The 20230-nt window shown below is 40.0% G+C and overlaps 1 protein-coding gene across 1 annotated transcript; it reads right to left on the bottom strand.

Annotated features, from left to right (window-relative positions):
- Positions 1-1638: 1638 nt before the first annotated feature.
- mtmr12 (myotubularin related protein 12) lies at positions 1639-19103 on the bottom strand. The gene is made up of 16 exons (XM_048244278.1): positions 18970-19103; positions 17491-17548; positions 12024-12163; positions 10887-10959; positions 10615-10751; positions 10104-10188; positions 9157-9280; positions 8864-8948; positions 8531-8628; positions 7737-7861; positions 7251-7329; positions 7078-7148; positions 5813-5982; positions 5428-5607; positions 4257-4415; positions 1639-4026 (listed from the first exon to the last, which is right to left on the bottom strand). The coding sequence occupies exons 1-16, from the start codon at positions 19039-19041 to the stop codon at positions 3403-3405; spliced, it is 2280 nt and encodes a 759-aa protein (XP_048100235.1). The 5' UTR covers positions 19042-19103; the 3' UTR covers positions 1639-3402.
- Between the last annotated feature and the right edge of the window lie 1127 nt (positions 19104-20230).

Below are 20230 nucleotides of genomic sequence, written 5' to 3'. Positions count from 1 at the left end.
TTGCAAGCAGAGTACTGTATGTAATTTATGTGAGTGATGACAGTGAAGATGTGTGTGAGAGGCAGTACCATCACGCAGTCATGCAGCTGCCAACACTATCAGAATGACAAGGAAAAGACCTCACTCTTCCTTCTCAGATGTACCTTGAAAGCCAATAACAACAGTATGGGCATTAAGACAACATTAACACATCACACTGTTGACTCCAAAGGTCACCTCATCCCCCCAGGACACAGTGCACGGGAAAATGCACATTAAATACTCAATAAGATTCACCACAACACAAACAGCACAGATAAATGCATGTGGCATATAAAAAACACTCCCTTATACAATCCTACCTTGTGGCAACAAAGTGTCGTAATTGTTTAAAATTGACAAACCAAACAAGGCACACTAACTAACTAAACACAAACAAAAATAATGAAAACATTTCAAAGACCCAGACATTTCCCTGGGCTTGAGAGCTTCCACCAGTGTCTGAGCTTTAGTGGTTGTCTCCTGTACGCCTCTCTTCCTCAGTGTAGGAATAGCTGGGAGCAGATGTCTTCAACCTCTCAGAATGTTTATGTTTATGTCATTTAGCAGATGCTTTTGTCCAAAGCGACTTACAAATATAACAACAGTTAAAATTAAAAGTAAACAGTAATAGATTGGTAAGGCTACATTAAGGATAGAAATGACAACAGTAATGTCGATTCAATATCAACGATCAATAATGAAAATAAACAGAATGTGAAGGCCTGGGAGGCAGAACAGCCTCTCTACAACATCCCCTGCTTCTTCAACTGGTCTGGTCACTGGCACTTCTCCTTTTAAAGTATCTACCACTACGGATTATGTGACAACTAACCCAGGCACACTATTCTACAACAGAGGAAAACTACGACCAATGTCCAACTATCTGCCCCAAAACAGCTACAGTAAGCGGTGTAAACCCAGGTACTCGAGTACCTGTAGGTCACCATCATCACTGTCTTGAATTTTAGAATTGGCCTCCATACAATTCATGGAAATTTTATTGAATTGTCTCCACCCCACAGGAAGTGGAAATTTTAATTTGAATTGGAATGACAGGAAGTGGAATTAAATTCATGGTAATTCAATGAAATCCCACACAGTCACACAACAGAAATGATGTGTTGAATCTCACATACATTGAGTGTTGGGAATGTGTTTTCTGAACACTGGCCTACAATTACTTTACCATGTGTAAGCTCAGTTTCTATGCAGTTTTGCAAACATATTTTTTGATGGTTGTGCTAAACGTTGAAAGAAACACCTCAATGATACTTTGAAAGTCTCTGGACAGTCACTGTCATGGTTTCTTTACTCAGAAACTATTGACAGATATAATAGTATGTTCAAAGAGCTACAGTATGTATCAGTAGAAGTGTCATGCATCAGGTAAGGAAGCTTACAAGTGAAGAATAGTGGCCAGTGTGCAGGAACCCAGGATAGATGTATGACAAAGGGTTACAGGTCATTGGAGATTAATCTGTTAAATACTCATTTAGTATAATTGGTTGTTCATCAATCAGTGTCACTACAATTGTTTGTTTTCTATATTGCAAGTATAGTACAATATAGTCCATATTTATGCAGTAAACAGATTTGATAACCACATTTGTGACAGTCTGCATTTAAAAAGCAATTTTTCATATGTATTTATTTTGCCGATGAGCATGAAGTGAGAATAACATTTCAAGAGGCAGTCAAACATGATCTAAGTATATTTTTTGAGACATAAGGGGTGAAACAAAACATGATTTTAGTACATAAATTAAAAAAGTGACTTTGAAATTTTTAAGTGACTTAATTGATTTTACAGGCATTGTGAATAATGGCGTTACAGGTCAGTGAACAAAGTTGGTTTATTAAAGTGACTAATTCAGTGTCAGACAAACGATTAGCAATAGTGCAAAAGATTAAGACAAAGAGCAAGTTAGAATGACCTATCTATTATTAGTTTCATAACACTCCTGTTAATTAGATTTACTCAATCATAAATCAGTGCTGAAGGCAATACAGTAACATTTTACAGAAGGCAGCAGAACCATTGGTCTTCCAGGCATCACTACTTCTACAAGCATGGCATGGATTGGTCGAAGGCATTCAGTGAGTAGTAAAAGGCAAACAGTAAATATTAAAAAGAGCTTTTTGGCATTGTAATGTTTAGTTGAGTAGTTTATATTTTTTACAGAGGTAAAAATATTATAAATACATGTGTATCATGAAGGGCCTGTGCTGATTTGAGATTTCAACAAATTCACTAAAAAAAAAGTCATATGTGTTAAGTGCATAGCCAGTCTGTAACAATTTGAGAAATTAAGACTATTGAAAATGTCTTCTTTTTTCAATCTAAAAAAAATCTACTGACATTCAAACTGAATATTAATTGGTTCAATGAGTTCCTTCTTTGTACATTTTCAATACAACCCGACAAGCAAAATGTAAATATTCTAATGAATAAATACTCATTGGACAAACAGGAATCATTATCAATGTTTCTTTCTAAGGAATTCAGCCACTACACATGCTTTCTAAAACTTGTTTTAGGTCCATGGTTCACCTCTTCTCCAGTGGATGGCGCTGAAAATTCAACAGACCCCAAAGAAAAACCTTACATACAGTGATATCTCAGAGGAAGATAAATGGTTGACATTGTGGACTTGTGGACAATTTCCAAAAAAATAAAAAATAAAGGTAATAGAAATTACGTTACAAGAGAATTCTCAAATCAAGGTGAATATTTCAGACAAAACACTTCATGATATGGAAATGTCCCTTCATAAGGCATTAATTGTCTTCTGTCCTTAATTTAAGACACTGTATTTTGTTTCTGCTTTGCTGTTATGATGATGAGCATTACTGCATCTCACATAGATCCAAAATGATTCTTTGCATCAAGACTGCTTGAAACAAAGATGGCAAAACCTCAGTTTTTCCATTAAACAACACTGATTGTCAGTGTTTTCTGGTGTTAAAGAAATCAGATGTCAAAAATAAGTTTTTTGGAAGATCATGAGTTGTCACACAATTATTCACACAAATTGTGATGTTCCCATTAACAGTTCAAGAACAATATAACAAAAGTCATGTCTAAATCTTAGATGTCAATTGAACTACATTCTTTGTTGGTGAAACCAGCTATACTCAACAGCACAGTGACTTGGTAAAAAAAAACAAAAAAACATGTGTTCCGAGTTCAGCTCTTTTACAGTAAGGGCACAAATAGCAGGGATTCGACACTCCCCCTTCCCTCGGGTCCCTTGGGTCAATGGTATACACTAGCATCCAAGTCACTTATAATTCTGCAGCTTCTAACAGGAAGTGGAGGCCTCCATTACCCTGTAATTAGCACCACAGCGATCATACCCTGCGCGCGTTCACAGTACATCCCTATACCAAGCTGATGGTCTCTGTGTACTCATCCTCCCTGTCCGCCATGTTGTCGGGGTCTGAGACGATTAGACCCTGCAGCATACTCGTGGGGATGGCCGGCTTGAAGGGCCAGTTCCGGATGGAGGCGAAGGGGAAGGACGAGGAGAGGCGCACCGAGGAGCGCAACAGGTGTGGCGGCAGCGGAGCGACGTTGTCATAGAGGTGGTGGTGGTCGGAGTGGTAAGGCCCGCCGGCGTCGATGCCGCCGCACTGGCGCTCGAGCCGGCGCAGCAGCTCCCGCACCTCACCCTGGAGCTCGGCCAGGCGGTTGGTGACCGCCACGGTGCCACCGCCGCAGATCTGCACCTCGGGGATCCAGCGCAGGTAGCGCTGCATCCAGACGCGCACAGCCGGCCCGTCCAGCAGCGGCAGCAGCACGCCGTGGTAATCCAGCGGCCGCCGCAGCCAGGCCTCGTAGAACTCGCTCGTGGACGCCTGCGGCGAGGCGTCCGGCGACAGCATCCAGCGGCTCAAGCGCTTGACGCGCAGCATCTTCTTCAAGCTGTCCGTCTCCTCCTTAAAGAAGCCCTTCTTTGAGGGCGTCTTGAATGCAGAACTGGGCAAGGAGAGTTGCCTCGTGTGCTGCAAGTAGGGTTACGTTTTTTTATTGTCCGTTTTTCATAAACATATTGTAATGTTTGTATGTGACAAAAAGACAAAAACACAAGTGGTGAAGTTGACTATAGTGTTCAAGGCTTTAAAATTATGAATCAAACATGTATTTCAACAGGGTGCAGATGCTTGAGTGCCACCCTGGGCAACTTGAGCCTTTCAGTGCTTCACTATGGATTTATATTTAGTTGTTCGTTTACCTTTGGTCGATGTGACTTCTTGGTCAACTTGTCCACCCTCAGCTTGTCAGTGTACAAAGGGTTAATGAAGAACTCCTGCGCTCTGCAGTCAAACTGCACCGACCAGTCCCATACCGTGGGACAGTTCAATGGGCCTCTTTGTGTTTGCGGCGACTCGGCCTGCCAAGACAATCAAGCCTAGGCAGTTAGCGGGAGGTACAGCGCACGTAAGAGTACACGTCAGAGGTGGTGGAACTCGTGTGGGCAGAGGCTTACTCCACACACACCGCCGCCACCCCCCCACCCCACACACACACACGCACACACACACGCACACACGCACACACACGCACAAGACCACAGAGGAGAGCGCTCAGCCATGCTCAGCAGGGAAGCGTGACACTGAAAACAAAAGCAGCCTGCAGAATGTAAGAATGTATATATATGATGAGTGGGTGTGACAAGCCCCGACCCGGGCCGTCTGAGATGGAAACCAAAAGCAGCGCAACCACAGCATCCTCTTTGTTTGTACATGGATGACTTGCTGTGTGAATTCATTACAGTGCAAAAGATGTTTAATGCTAGCGACAGCTTTGTGTGCACCTAATATTCCTTATTGGCAGAATTGTTTTCTTCCAAACTGGGGTACTTACTTTTATATTAACCTGAAATATAAACACATATGTAGTAGTGCTGCCACAAACGACTACATTTTCTAAAGACTAATTTTTCGACTAATTTTTCAATTATACCATATTAGTCAGTCTGGACTAGCCTACTATGCTTAGCTTAGCTTCCCCCTCTTAGCTCTGCCTAATAATGAATCGTGCTGAAAGCAGGCAGGCACGCAGCTATGCTGCTCACTCGGATTTAAAACATTACTGCCAAAGTCGAAGTAGCCTGCTTAACATCCAAAGACAGTCATTGTACGGTCATTGTAATTTTTATGTTCGATTACGTCAACTAATCGTGGCAGCACTAATATGTAGTAGTAGTCAGGGTTGTGCACAATTCTGCTTCCTGTTTGCTACCTCAATTGAAATGCAAATGAAATTCAAGAATTGAATTGGAATTTAAGAGCCAGTTTCAATTCAATTCTGGAATTTTGCACAAGCCTGGTAGTAGAAGTAGTAGTAGTGTACAATTCAAATGCAGCAACAGATTTGGACTGTTAGAGGAGCGAAACTCCTACCGTCATCATGCTGACTTTCTGTTGGACGGAGTTGAAGAGGAACGTGGAGAAGACTGGAACATGGACGCTGTCGGACAGAACCGTCAGGTAGGTTTCAGAGAACTGGAAGGCGGGGCTGTGCTGATGCAGGAGCTGCCACACACACTCCAGAAAGAGCAGGAACACGGGGGTCTGCAAGTGCTGTTTGAAAGCATGCACACACACACACATTAAAATCTAAAAGAAACTGTACAGATATTCAGCATCAAGTTAATATTTGACAAAAATAATGATGAATTATGATTGCATTGATATGAGGCATTGTGAACTTCCAAACACTGGCATTTCAATATCCAATTCTTTGCCCGAGTAGTTTATCAGCAGATGCATGCCCGAATAAACAAACCTCTTTATCTTTATGGTGCAGATGATTGCAGCGGTCCTGGAAGTTGTGGCCGCCAGCAATCCACTCCTTCTGGACCAGGCTCTGGAAGCCGGTGAGGGTCCTGTAGTAGGGGTCCAGCATGAGCTGAACCAGGCTGGAGATCACACAGCACAGGTCCGACCCCTCCTCCTCTAAAACAACAACGCTAACATTTATTCATTAGCTGATGCTTTTGTCCAAAGAGACTTCCAAAAAAAAAAAGACAACATTCAAGGTACAGTGCGATTAGGAGACAATTGTGTACCAATGTGAAATTTGAATCAAAGTACTATCTTGCATAAGAAATAGAATGTCAGTTCAAGGGTCTAGTCAAGTGAAGAGATGTAGAGAAGAGGGATAGACTTGATAGAGAAGAAGTGCATGTTAAGTGCAAGTTAAGTGTGTCAGGTTGTTATTGTTGTTAGGAGAGTAGGTAGTCTTGGGTCTTCAAGAGGTTTTTTTTTTAGATAGAGAGGGACGCCCTTGCTCTGGTAGCGCTTTCCACCATCGGGGAACTACAGATGAGAATAGTTGGGATTGCTGCGAGCGTGCAGGTAGCAGTGCCATGCGACATTCCTTGGAGGAGCGCAGCAGTCAGATGATAGTGGTATACAGTGCCTATAAAAAGTATTCAACCCCATGCTAAAGTTGACTAAAAAGAGGAATAAAAAAAAAAAAAAAAAAAATCATCTTTTGGAAATGGATCTTAATGCCTTAATTTAAAAAAATGAAGAAAAATCCATCCTTTATGGACACCAATTTTCTTTGTGAATGAATAATGTATCGTAAATAAATAAATGTTCTTCATTAAAATACAGAGTGCATAAGTATTCCTACCCCTGGGATAGGGTTTCATATACCCTGACTGACTGACTGACTGACTGACTGACTGACTGACTGACAGGATCAAACACAGACGATTTAGATATCCACTAAGAGGTTCCTGGCAGGTACATTTATGAAAGCTAAAAAACTTGTGCTGCTCTTTGGAGGACAATATGAGGGGAGTTTTACCAATTCATAGCATAAATACCATTCATAGAAATTAAAAAAAAAGAAAAAAATATTACAAAGAATTTGTTACATTACAAAGGCTCCAGGCTCTAAATATCTATTACAATTTAATATAAAATGACACACTCAGCTCTTAGCTCAGGAAGTGTATCACAACCACGTCATAGCCTTATCAAAAGGGCAAACACAGTCGACTGAGTAACAGACAACAGAACGGAGCTGCCGTGACGCACCCATGATGAGGACATTCGTGTTTTCCTTCTCCAAGCATTCAACCACTTCCACAGCTTTCTGCAGACATTGCCTGCAAGGGATCACAAGATGTTTACAGTGAATGAAATGAATGAAGAGAAGTGAAAATCTGGTTGATCTGACGTTGTTGACATGCAGTGAAATTTCAACTGACCGAATGATGTCAAGCCACCCAGCATTTTCAAGAGATGAAAACCACTTTACATCCGACATCCAGAATTCTGTTGAATTATCTATTGAAGGAAAATATTTTGGTTTTAGATTGTGCCCATGTACAAACATGGGATATACTTCCATGCAGCAGGGCTGTGTATGGACAAGAATCTGATGATGCACTTCCTTTCAATGAATGTCTTTATTAAACACTTCTGTACACCTTTAAGCGAAAAATCAAAAGTCCAAAATGAAACCGTGATATGTTTGTTTGGAGAGTTGACATTTTGATCTGCTGCGGTAATTATTTTAGTGTGGCACTGTTGTAGCTGCAGTAGTCCTATGTGGTAAACCCACCACACGGAAGGCCACACATATTTGCTCACCAACAAAACAAATAAGCTTTGAAGCAGAGATTAACTAGGAACTGTTCTGGTCAAAAGGCAAAAAATGTGGAATATGGTGATCTACGATAAGGGTGACTCACCGATGAGGAAGAACTGTTTGAATTTCGTATAGGAGAGCTGCACCTCCTGGAGAGAGGGGAGTGTGTCACTGAGGTCCTCCGTTTTCACAGAGTAAAGGTAATTCTGCGCCACGGCATTGAGCATTCTGAAACATACAATATCATAAAACTCAAGAGCATGCACTTGCATTGAGAAAAGACCAGCAGCACAGCTTGATTGCATTTAATATCAGTGCACAAAGCAATAAAATGCCAAGTTATTATTGCACTGTCCCCTGTCCCTCAAGAGTTTGAGTTCTTCCCCTCTCCAGGCTGGGTATTGCAAGTTTGAATGGCCTTAAAGAGTCACAGAGCATTACGTAAGGCACCACAACAAATGTTCTCCTTTTCTCCAACTACTGGCTTGCAAAGTCATGTTTACTGGGGTTTTTTAACGGAGATGAGATAGGAAAAAACAGAGAGACTATCTGGAGTCACAGCAGATGCCATAACACGCAGTGACAGTTTCCTACAGGAAGGAACTGGGGTTGAACAAAGCCTTTTTGGGGACTTTTTCTGCACGTCGTACACACCCTTTGGGTGCAGACCAAGATTAAGAGCCTTTAACACAGCACTTAACTGCCTTTAATTAAAACTCAATTAAACCCACAATCACAATCTCCTCAGAGGCCCTTCGATGGTACACAGATCTAAGTAAAGGCCTCATTGCAGCACTCGTGCCGTGTAGCTCTGAATCTCGTCCAAACACAACCACTCAGCTTACGTACACACACTTACACGATTACACACACAAGAAGATTTGAAAGTTTCCTTACTTTTCCATATAGGCCTGGGGGATGGTGTCCTCCTGCATCAGAGGCAGAGCTGCCGTTTTAAACAAGGCACAGCCAGTATGATGGGACCAGCACCAAATCTACAACAGGAGGTCAAGAGTCAGGAACGTGGCATTGTGAGCAGTTAAAACTAAATTCAAATCAAAACCGTCTAAAACTGACTACATGATATACCAATCCCAACTTCATTTAACATGCCACACACTACCCGTCAATAGACTGTGGTCAGAGGTAGTTATTACGGAGTGTCTTCATGTTAGATATTAGAGATACCGGTAAGTAAACGTTTAAAAAAAAAAAAAAAAAATACCCAACTGGTAAACCCTTTCCATTGAATTTTCTGGCATTCTGGAAGTCCTCCTCGGTCACATTTGCAGGAACGAAAAAATACTGTGGCAATCTAGAAAATGCAAATTCATGTGTAAATGACGCTCAGAAACACATTACATTAAAACTTTATTACAGTGTAGGTATGACATTAAATGCAGTTACAATTTAAGCAAAGCAAAGCAACAATTAAATAAGCATACATTGGCATAATTTATTTCACACTTACATTTTTGAATATTTTGTATATTCAGAGGGAAATGTTGGAAGGATAAAAGTACCTTTGAGAGAGTTCAAATGACTGATTTTCTGCTACCAATCTACAAACTCCTTTTGTCCTTTTCATCTCCTGGGTCCAGTCATCTATGGAGTCAAACATCACTGTTCTCCCTTTCCTCTGCATTTCTGTGAGGGAGATTTGGAGAGACCATGTTGTTTATTTTTCCCATAAGCTAGGAACAATCAGCCCACTTCTGTGATGGATACACCTTCGATAAACAATAACCTAATACTTCCTTTGTCCATATGACACAGTCAGCTTCCTTACACAATGTGGGACTGTTTTTTCCAAGTCATGCTAGCCGGTGACATGAGACAGCTGGACAGAGGCACAGATTCAGCAGGATCCTGATATAACTTGACAGATAGAGTCCTGCTGTTAACAGAAGCTTTTTTTACTGTCAGATGTCCCCCCTACCCCCAACACACACAGGCTCACTTTCTGTCCCCCCCCCCCACCCCACCCCTCTCTCACACACACACAAACATTAGCACTGACTGTTGTCTTGCTAGACAAAGGGAGCTATTGAGCTCCAGCAAAGGGACTGTGACACAAGTCTCCAGTTGGAGCCATGACGCCTGTACACACCATAGAACCCCATATCCAGACAGCAGCTGGAACAAATTGAGCTGGCCCCAGGTCTGAGATCTCTTTACCCACTGGCGCTAACTTTATGTCAAGCCAACATCAGGCTCTAGCATTCCTTTAGATTTCAAACAGACATAGCAGACTATACGGTGCAGAGTGCAATGTGCAGAGAGACACATGTATGGAAGAACATTACTGTTTACATTTAATTTAAACACAGAACTTAAGTTAAGGTCATCTAGATTGTTAGGCTATCTTGTATTATTAAGGTCATCTAGACTTGTGTGAGACTATCTACATGTATCTACATTTCAGTAGAACTACTGAAGGTGTTTGGTGTAGTAAAACAGATTCCGGTACCTGCATTGTTGGCATTGTAAGAGAAGGCAAACACACACTTGAGAGACTTGGACTCCAGGCAGTGGTGCACAATCCCCTGGAAAATCTGCAGGATAGACGCAAGCTTAAGTGTACCCTTGACTCTTGAAAGAAACACTGCAACAATTTGCCACTCTTTGAGGTATGAATCATCTTCGAATTAATGTAATGTAATATAATATAATATACAGATAATCACAAATACTGTTCCCCTAGTCATCCAGACTATGCAGTATATAGTTCCGGTCAGAGCTTTCAAGTGGGGAAAAAAATAGGAAAAGCCCTCACAGTCAGATAACAACAACTTCACTAGAGACAGCAATTAGCATGGTGGCAAGGTCCTATCAGAGTGACAACTTGGCTGTTGGTAGTGTTGACAAGGTTTGAGCATTCTTTTTAGGTTGGTAGCTTGCTAGTTTTAGAACAAAACTCCATAATGCCAAACAATGTTCATTACTTTACTAGTAAAGACAGCAAAGGTTAGATATAATACCTTCCTAGCATCTTTTTCATCTGTGTAGGTTAAACAATACTGAAAAACACGAAGATCTTTGCAATGAATTATGATTTTCGAGGGACACTTGTTCTTCAACAGGGGACATGTTATCAGTTTCTTCTTGTCATCATATCCTGGAGATTAAGTAAGAAATACAACAATTGTCAGCTTACATATGTGGAACACGTATAGATTAAACTACTACTACAAAAGGTCAACATGTAAAGAAGAACTTTGGTGATATACGTATTGTAAGTATGCCTTCTTGCCTCCATAAATGTTATCCACACACATCAAAGGAATGTCATTCTCCCCATACAGCTTATTCTTAAAGTGCTGGATCTGACAAAAAAAAAAACAACAACATCAGAACGAGAGAAGAGCATGATCATCATTCCTTGGTTAAAAGTACCATGTAACTGCAACTAATACAGCTATAATACACTTATAATTAATAATACATACATATATTCACACTAATAAGTAAAACTATTCACAAAATATCAGAATCAATAACTGCTCTTTATTGTCTTTTCCGCTGCACTGTAATTAAATAGGCTTCTGCAAGATTACTGTTGTGATAAGACAAAGGTCCTACTATAATAGTGGTAGGCTTGCTAATATACAGTATTTAAATGGCATAATAGTAGGGAAAAGGCCACTGTAGTCTACTTGTCTGCTACTTGAATCTTCAACCTAGTAATACCTTGTAAGTAATACACAAACTATGACAGCTAGCTTACAACAAACCATGATGCACTTCCTGTATTTGACAGAGATATCTCTGAATCTGTTTTTAAACATCGGCCAAACACTACCATTTGCTGCTGCTGACAGCACTGAAAATAGCACACGCATGCACTGGATGTATGTCTGCCTGAATGACTAAAAGGAAACTTCAGCGGTCTAGATAAGAATGTGGATGATAACATAACGATACTAGCACTGTGTGCACATTCCCCCTGAAACACACCACTGGAGCATTATGAAGTTTACTGCATAGCCAAAAGCTCTTCTGGGGAAAGGGTCAGACAGTCTGACAAAAAATGTTCAATGAGAAGTTCTCTCTGAATAGACAGCGGGCAATCCAACTTGACAGGATGCACTTATTTAAGAGCTGGGCTACCAACCCTGCCCATAAGCCTTAGAGTGGAGTTCCTCAAAAAAAGTCTCTAAAGTGAGAGCACCACAGAGCCGTAGTTCCTCTTTCTGAGGTCAGCTACTGTGAGCACCGGAGATAACCTCCTTGCAGTAAGGCAAGGCAATGAGATAGGAAGTCAGAAGCAACGAAGCAAAAACAAGCAGAGGGAGTCAGGGGAGGTGGACAGGGCTTAACAGTCAGCGTGTGAAGAGCCAGAGGGCTGCTAAGAAATTCCACCAGTGTGTGGCATGCCGGGAGTCCGTACCGTATCCTCCACTTGCACTTCATCACTGATGAAGGAGACGCGGAAGTTGGTGCAGACCAGTGTGCCGAAGACACCGCGCTGGGAGAGTTCATCCTGCGTGTACTTGAGGATGGGGCTGGCACTGCAGAACACCACCTCACCTGTAGAACACAGGGCCACTGTATCATCAACCACAAGTACATGAGATACTGATAAGAGTGACACACTAAACAACACTGTTGTGGGATCTAGTGTCCTAGTATCTATTTAAATATGATCTACTGCACTAAATAACAATATAATTTTAGTGTAGTATTATAATCCTATAATATACTAGCCTGGCGGGCCATCCTATATCATTGAAATGTATAGTCTGGAATCGAACCATTCACCTCGCTTAATCCAAAGGGCGGGCAGAGAATTGTCTTTCAAATTGCCTAGGCATGCAATAGGCCAGCGCTACGACCATATCCGGGTGATTCTCACGAAATCAGACTCATATGGTGGCATTAAGGATTGTGATGAACAGATAAATGCTATCAATTTGGGAAACACTGGTTTATAAACATCTCATCATAGGCTATATTGGAAGTGATTAAAAGAAGACATTGTGATATTTTAAATTATGTATTTTTTACAATTTAATGTGAAATTCTCAGTACCGCAACGCGTCCATTACTGAATCTCGGCTCTTCAACTACATAATTTTAATATTTAAAATAAATAAACTTAAATGTATCTCATAAGGTAAATTGTTACATTCAATAAAAAGTTATTGCTTGGAATTCACTGGTAAAAGAAAAGAAAATATTTAGAAAAAGAACTTTGGTCACACCCAATATTCTCAGCCTCCGCAACAATTTTCAAGCACCATTTAAGACCACAAGGAACAGACAAAAAACAGCCATTTTGAGAGGGGGGACACCTTTTACTGTAACACCCAAGATGGCTACCAGGTAAGCACCTCATTTTATATCTCTCCAGATAAATGTTAAAAACTTGGTTGTCAGCGAGCATACACAACTTTTTGTTTCTCATTACCGAAACAGCAAGTTTTCAATGTTTAAAAAAATGAAAATTTTATTGTGTTTTGGGAATTTTAAGGTTTTAAAAGTCTAAATACAAAAAGCTAGCAAAAGTTTAGCCTAGCATCATGGTGGCCCCAGAGAGGCCCCAGAAGGTCAAGGTCACTCAGGCTCCGCAACAGCTTTCTCATACACCGCAACAATTAAAAGCCTGTTGCGGTGGAGAGATTCACTGTTGCGGTAATGAGAAATTAATGTTTTAAGTGACATGAACTTATATTATTTATTTATATTATTTATTTATTATTATTTATATTATTTATTACTCGTTATTTATTTACTTATTATTTATTTATTAATTTACTTGATATATAGTATAGTATATAGTATATTGTATATTATAGTATCTATGTCATAGTTTATTTATGTATTTATTTATTTACAAAAATATTTATTTATGTATTTATTTATATATAAAATATTTATTTATTTATATATACACACACACGTATATATCATCAATACTTATTAACAGTTTTTTTTTTATCTTATTCGGAAATTATTTGGGTGCCGCTGTGGTCCTTTGTAATTGAGCACTGACCTGCTATATAAATCCGTTTATTATATGAATTTTCATCATTTCATGTCATTGCATTGTATCATGTCATTTTGAGATAAGTTTAATATACATTGCATAATAGAATGTGTGGTTCAATGTAACAATTCTATGATATGGCTATCCATATAAGCTGTCTTTGTAAATAGTAAAGTAATATTTTTACCTTTTACATTTTAAAATCAACTGTAATATGCAATGTCATTTCATTTCCTAACAGACAGGAATCTGTTCTGAATAAAAAGGCATCCGCAAAGGACAAAAACAAAAAAGTCAGGCAGCAGAAAGGTGGCATTTCGCTCAACAGCAAGAGGAAAGGCCTGTTGAAAATGGTACATTCTTTCCTCCATAGGGATGATGTATCCACTGTGGTCAACGGAAAATCTGGGGAGATCCGGCGGAGAGGAGTGATCCATAGGAAAAGGCACTTGTGTGACACAATGGCTAACCTGCACAAGAAGTTTTGTGGTGAAAACCTGCATCAAAATGTGTCTAAGGCGCATTTCTTTAAGCTTAGACCGTTTTGGATTGTCAGGCCAAAAGTTGCTGACAGGGATACATGTGCATGCAAGCTGCATGAAAATTTCCATTTCAAAATAAAAAAGTTACACCAGCTTGGAGTTTTGGAATCATCTTGCGCAGGTGATGTCGTACAGTCAGTTGTGTGCAACACCAACAACATTGACTGTATGTACAATCGTTGTAAGGCCTGCAAAGACAGAGTGATTCCAACAGCACTTGATGTGGAGAACAAGGGCAACATAATCACCTGGCAGGAGTGGGTGACCAGGTCTATCACAGTGGAGAGGACTGGGAAAGCTGCAACCAGGGAGAAAGAAGTGAAGAACACCGCACTTGAAACCCGAAGTACTTCCATTGAGAGGTTGGTAGCTCTTACCACGGAACATCTCCCCAACTTTGCCGCACATATCTTCAACATCAGGCACCAGTTTTCCGCTCTCAAGACGATGAAGGATAGCATCCATGATGATGATGTGATGGTCCATATCAATTACAGCGAAAATTGGAGCTGCAAGTATGCGCGGGAAGTGAAGGATACCCATTTCGGAGGTGGGAACCAGCAGGTAACCCTCCACACTGGTGTGTTCTACAACAGTAAAGGTAGGGTGGAAGCCTTTGCATCAGTGTCTGCCAGCCTCCAGCACAATGCAACAGCAACATGGGCCCACCTGGAACCTGTTTTGAGGTACATCCGCCAACAACACCCCAATGTATGCAACATACATCAACATCCCAATACAGAAACAGAAATTCGTTCTACTTGGCCTCCACTGTACCATTCCTCCATGGATTTAAATACGTGACATGGAACTTCACAGAGGCATCTCATGGAAAAGGAGCCCCAGATGGCGTGGGGGCAGACTTAAAAAACCTGGCAGACCGAATAGTGGCATACGGCCAAAGCATCCCAGATGCAGATACTCTGTTTCAGCAGCTGACCCTGAACTCCTCGGTAACTCTATTCCAGGTGTGTGTGTGTGTGTGTAACTATGTTCTAGGCTATATTGCACATTGTAGATTGTTTGGTTGAACACCATTTCAATCTTCTGTGAAATGCCTGTGACTTAAGAAACTGATAATGAAGTTCACTGTGACTTTGACAGGTGTCTGAGGACAAATTTAAAGAGAGGGGTGAATTGCTTCCTCCACACCTTAAGCCAGTCCCAGGGACAATGAAAATCCACCAAGTAGGTCAAAATTAATATATTTAAGTGCTCACATAACAAGTCACACTAGCCACATACTGTAAGTTAGTACATTCAAGATATCATTATGTTGCCATCCTAATCACATTTCCATAAATTAGTAAATCAGTAGATAAATTACTAAAACTGTTTTTGTTAATCTACACAACAGCTGATGTCCACCACTCCTGGGGTAGTTCACACGAGGGAAGTGTCATGTTTCTGTCAGAAAAATTGTGAGTGCTTCAGCTCCATCACGCCATGCATTTCTTGAGGAGGACGACGGCGTTTCCACAAAGCCACCAGAGGCTTCCATAGAGGTTGGCCAGTGGGTCCTTGTGGAATCTGGCCGAGATCTGTTCCCGGTGTAGTTACACAGGTAAAAAAAAATATTTCAAGGCATTACTTTCAGGTGAAACTACATTGTCAGGCTTGTTTAGTCGCCAAGTTTCAAATGAGTGCTGGAGAGGCAAGTTGATGGCACTCTCTTAAAATTATTCTTTCTAAAATACAGATTGCAGATGACCAGTATGAGGTGGACACTATGAACTGTGCTGGGGAAAACCGATTTTATGTGCCATCAATTAAGTTTTCTGGGGAAAAGGTGTGGTACTACCGCCACGACATCAAAGACCAAATTCCCGAGCCTCTGCCAGTCACTTCCTCTGCGAGGCATTTTTGTGTTTTGCCTGATATTTGGGCTAAACACAAGCTGCGCACCTGATGCATATTGTGATGTATGAGATGAGATGAGATGAGCACAATGAGATGTTGTAATGATCATTTTGTATGTAAACATTCCATTTCGATTTATATCTACATTGATGTGTATTGTTTTCATGAATTTAATGTTTCACAGTTGTGTAATGAGATGTATTGATTATATTGTATTTAAACATTCCTTTTCCATTTATGTCTACATTCATGCTTATATTTTTAATTAATTTATGTCTGAGGTACAGTATGCTGGAATGTGTTTTATTAAAATACACAGTTCAAAATGGGATATTTTCATTCTTTCTGAGAATAATTTTCAACAGAAAATGGCACATTTACTTCTCCATACAAAACTCTAAAGGTAAATCTCAAGAATTTGTTATATATTCCCAGCATTCACACTCTGTGTTTGTTGTGTAAAGTGTTATGGTGAATTAAGTAGGAATCTCATTACCGAAACTTTGACACTCATTTCCGAAACACCTTTCTCTTTACCGCAACACAGGTTTATTTACTTATTATTTTGCTGTTGTAAAACAAATTCTAGTTTATAATGGTATTTGGATAAATTGTATTTCTTCATTTGTCATCTGTACTAAATAAGTAATTATACATTTGAATTTTCAGTTAAATATCCTGAAAAAACAGGACATGAATCATGAAATATGTTGCGGTAATGAGACAAATCATAAAATTGAAAAAAAATGGGAAACTTATAAATATAATATTTTCTGGGCTATATACACATATGGGCACAACTGTTAATAATATCTATTAAAAAATTAAAATAGTTGTAACTTTTAAACCATATCTATTCTATGTTATCATGTTGCGGTGCTGAGAATTTATGTGCTCTGACTGACTAAAATGCTCCAAAATATACGGAAAAAAATGAATATATATATATATATTTAAGTGTTTTAAGAAGTTTAGACCCTAATCTTGCATAACAAAAAGAAAAATTGTATTCAAATGCCATTTTAAAATTTTCAAGTGTGAACCGTTTTAAATCTGTTTTTCATGAGAATCGCCCATCCGTATCCGGTCGGCAAAACGGCAAATACATCCTTCTTCGAAAGGAATGACTTAAGTGCATTGTGTTGCTCAACTTTCAAAGAAAAGCACAAGTTCAACTCCTCCAAAGTTGACGCCAACGCCGATTCAAACAACCGCTCTTCGTTTGCCATAGCCACCTTCCTTGTTGTTCACCGTCGCAGGACTGTCGTTATCCTGTTAAGCCCGCTTAAGACTCTCTAACAAAATAGAGCGCTGTGATTGGATGACGTCCACAGCGTCAGCCAATAGAAATCCCTATGGTTTGGTACTAGACGTACAGGCTGAGCAAATTAATTTGCCGCTGCTAGGGTGCGTCTAGATTTCTAGGCTAATAATATACTAAAGAGATAATGGAGCTCAACAATTACCTGGCAGCAAATCAGGGTACCTCTCTTTTTTGGGAGGTTCTTTTTCTGGATTAATTTCCTGTTCAAAGGATAGAGAAGTCAAAATTAAGACAACAGCAGCAGAGATTTATGCAAATACAGCAAAACTCCTACAAAGCATGCGCAAACATTTGTGCATACATGCAAACAACTTTTCTGAAAATGACATAAAAGTGAATAAAGAGAATCACACACACACACATAAAAAACAACCACAAACCACTAAACTTCAAACATGAACCAGCAGTTTCAAGTTGTGTGACGAGTCTGAGACATTCAACTTCCTTCTGCTGATTTTCATGCAGCCCGTCAAAGGTATATTCTATGACAGAGACTAATGGAGCCAAATTCTCAACAAAGGCAAAGCTGTGAAATGAGACTGGACTAGAGTGTAGTGCCAGCACAGCATATTTGTCCCTCAATGGGTATACTGTGAGGTGGGCTAAGTCCTCTTAGTCATTTCTGTATAATTACCCCAAACATCAGACCAAAAGAACAGTTTGCATCTTATGAACTAATAAAATCACACAGTAAGTTTCCCACGGGCATTGCGACATCTACTTGCTTTCCAAAGGAATCCAAGAAAGATAGGGAGCAGGATTTAGCAAGATTTAAATCACCTCTTTCCGGTGTGCCTTAATATTAGGCACTCAGGGAGAGAAAGAAGGGAGGGAAAATATAAGAGCTGATTCATACAAGTCACTGTCTTTGAAGGAGCACACCTGTGGTAGGCTTAGGCTATGTGAAATTGGGGTCATGGGCTACAATGTTACTTTAGTGTTGCTGAACTTTTGTCATGTGTACTTAAGTCAGCACTATCCAACAGTGGTTTCTGTATTCACCATCGCTTCACAAAAACTGTACGTGAAAAGATGCACTAACTCGGAGCTTGGTCTGTTATCTTTGTTAACGTTACAATACTTTCACATTGATAGTTAACGTTACTACGTATGCTAGTGTGGTAACTTATAAGAAAACAGAGGTGCTGTTAATGCTACATTACTTCCATACTGTTTCTCAACTGCAACTGGCACTTGGGCTGATGTGGGCACGGAGTTCCACAGGTCAGTGTACAAAAATGACCGATACAAAAACTGTTCTCTGTGCTTTGTAACTTTACTGCGACCAATGGCAAACAAGGCAGAATTCCCACATGGCTATCAGCCCCCTCTACAAAGGCATGTCGACTGAATAGACTACTCCACGAAGAAGAAAGCCAATCTGTTGGCAAATTATATTGTCATACAATCAGTATGTAGTCAAGATAGGTCCATTGTCGATTTTTGACGTAATCTAAAATACGTATCTTTTCCAGCTAACGTAGTTTGTATGAGTCCCGCCTTAATCATGTTAAAGAGTAGCTAGCTTAAGTTTTCAGCGCCAAAGTGATAGAATAATTTGCATTCCTAAACAGCCTCATCAGCAACAACTAAGAATGAGACACAAAAGAAAATCACCAACCTCGGGCGTAACATATGACACAAACGACGCTTTGGGAGGTTGTTTCGCTCCGCCGCTCCCCAAACTCAACATTTCGCCAACTTCAGTCCACCTCTCTCTCCAACCAGGTGGAAATCCGGGCGAAACAGAGGATTAACCTGTTTTGACAGCTAACCGCGCCCATTCTAGACTATTGGTTAAATTTAATCAAGTCTTCTTTTTGTTGGATATCCGGTTATACTCTTCAACGCCATTGGACGACACACCAGTCGATCAAATACTAGTGAGAAAACTTCCTGATTGGGACGATAGGATGAGAAGAACCCATTTGATACATACAGTGAGTCTATGTATGAGAACCAAAACAGTTGGGACAACAAAAGAGGTTCAACTACATGGGCGTCAGTGGGAGGCCTCGGTATCTCGTAAGTTTTCAGTACGAGCTAGTAAAATAATTGTATTCGAAGCGGTACCGGCAAGGACACGTTTTAACAAAAAAGTCAGGGATATTTCAAATAGGCCCTTCTACCCATAATTGGGTCAGTGGAGCTGTCTACCATTAATGACTATGTAAGTGTGTCCATGGTATGTTTAGAAAATAAAATCTGCTCACAATTGTGCTTACTTTGCCAGTTACCCAGAGACTAGAGATCACACAACTTCCTTTACACTGTATCAGGGAACAATCCCCACACTTCCTTTTCCCTTCTCATGGTGAACATTTCCAACATCCTGTGTTAGTGCAATTCCCAAAATCCCACAGGGAGGTCACAGGTCCTGTCCAGCTTCTGGAGGTCATTTGGTCCATTCAGTAGTTGTAAACTTAAAAAGACAACATATTGAACTCAAGCATCCGTCATTCTGGAAATGTCTTTATTTTTTATTTTTTTTATTGTAATGCAGTAGCACTTTGACAGCAAGTTACAGGCATCAAAGGGGTGGTTTTACATCAAACTGCAAATTACAACACTGGTGTTACATGGTTCTCCCTCCAACTTATTTCCATTTCAAGAGATCTGAACAAACTACTTTTCAATTGAGATTGAGGGCAAGCAATTGTTCTATTAAACCAATAAAATCAAAACCAAAACCACAGTAACATAAAAACAAAGCCATAAGAACATAAAATGGGGGAAAATGACACAGCCATGCTTCAATAAAACATAAATGAACACTTTGAATATCCATTGTAAGATATAAGCTTATGCGTGATCACATATATTAGACATCATATATAGATATATATATATATATATGATCACATATATACAATAGAGATACA

This window comes from Alosa alosa, chromosome 5 (genome assembly GCF_017589495.1).
Source record: "Alosa alosa isolate M-15738 ecotype Scorff River chromosome 5, AALO_Geno_1.1, whole genome shotgun sequence".
NCBI classification, from domain to species: Eukaryota; Metazoa; Chordata; class Actinopteri; order Clupeiformes; family Clupeidae; genus Alosa; species Alosa alosa.
This window is presented reverse-complemented; position numbering and strand designations above follow the sequence as displayed.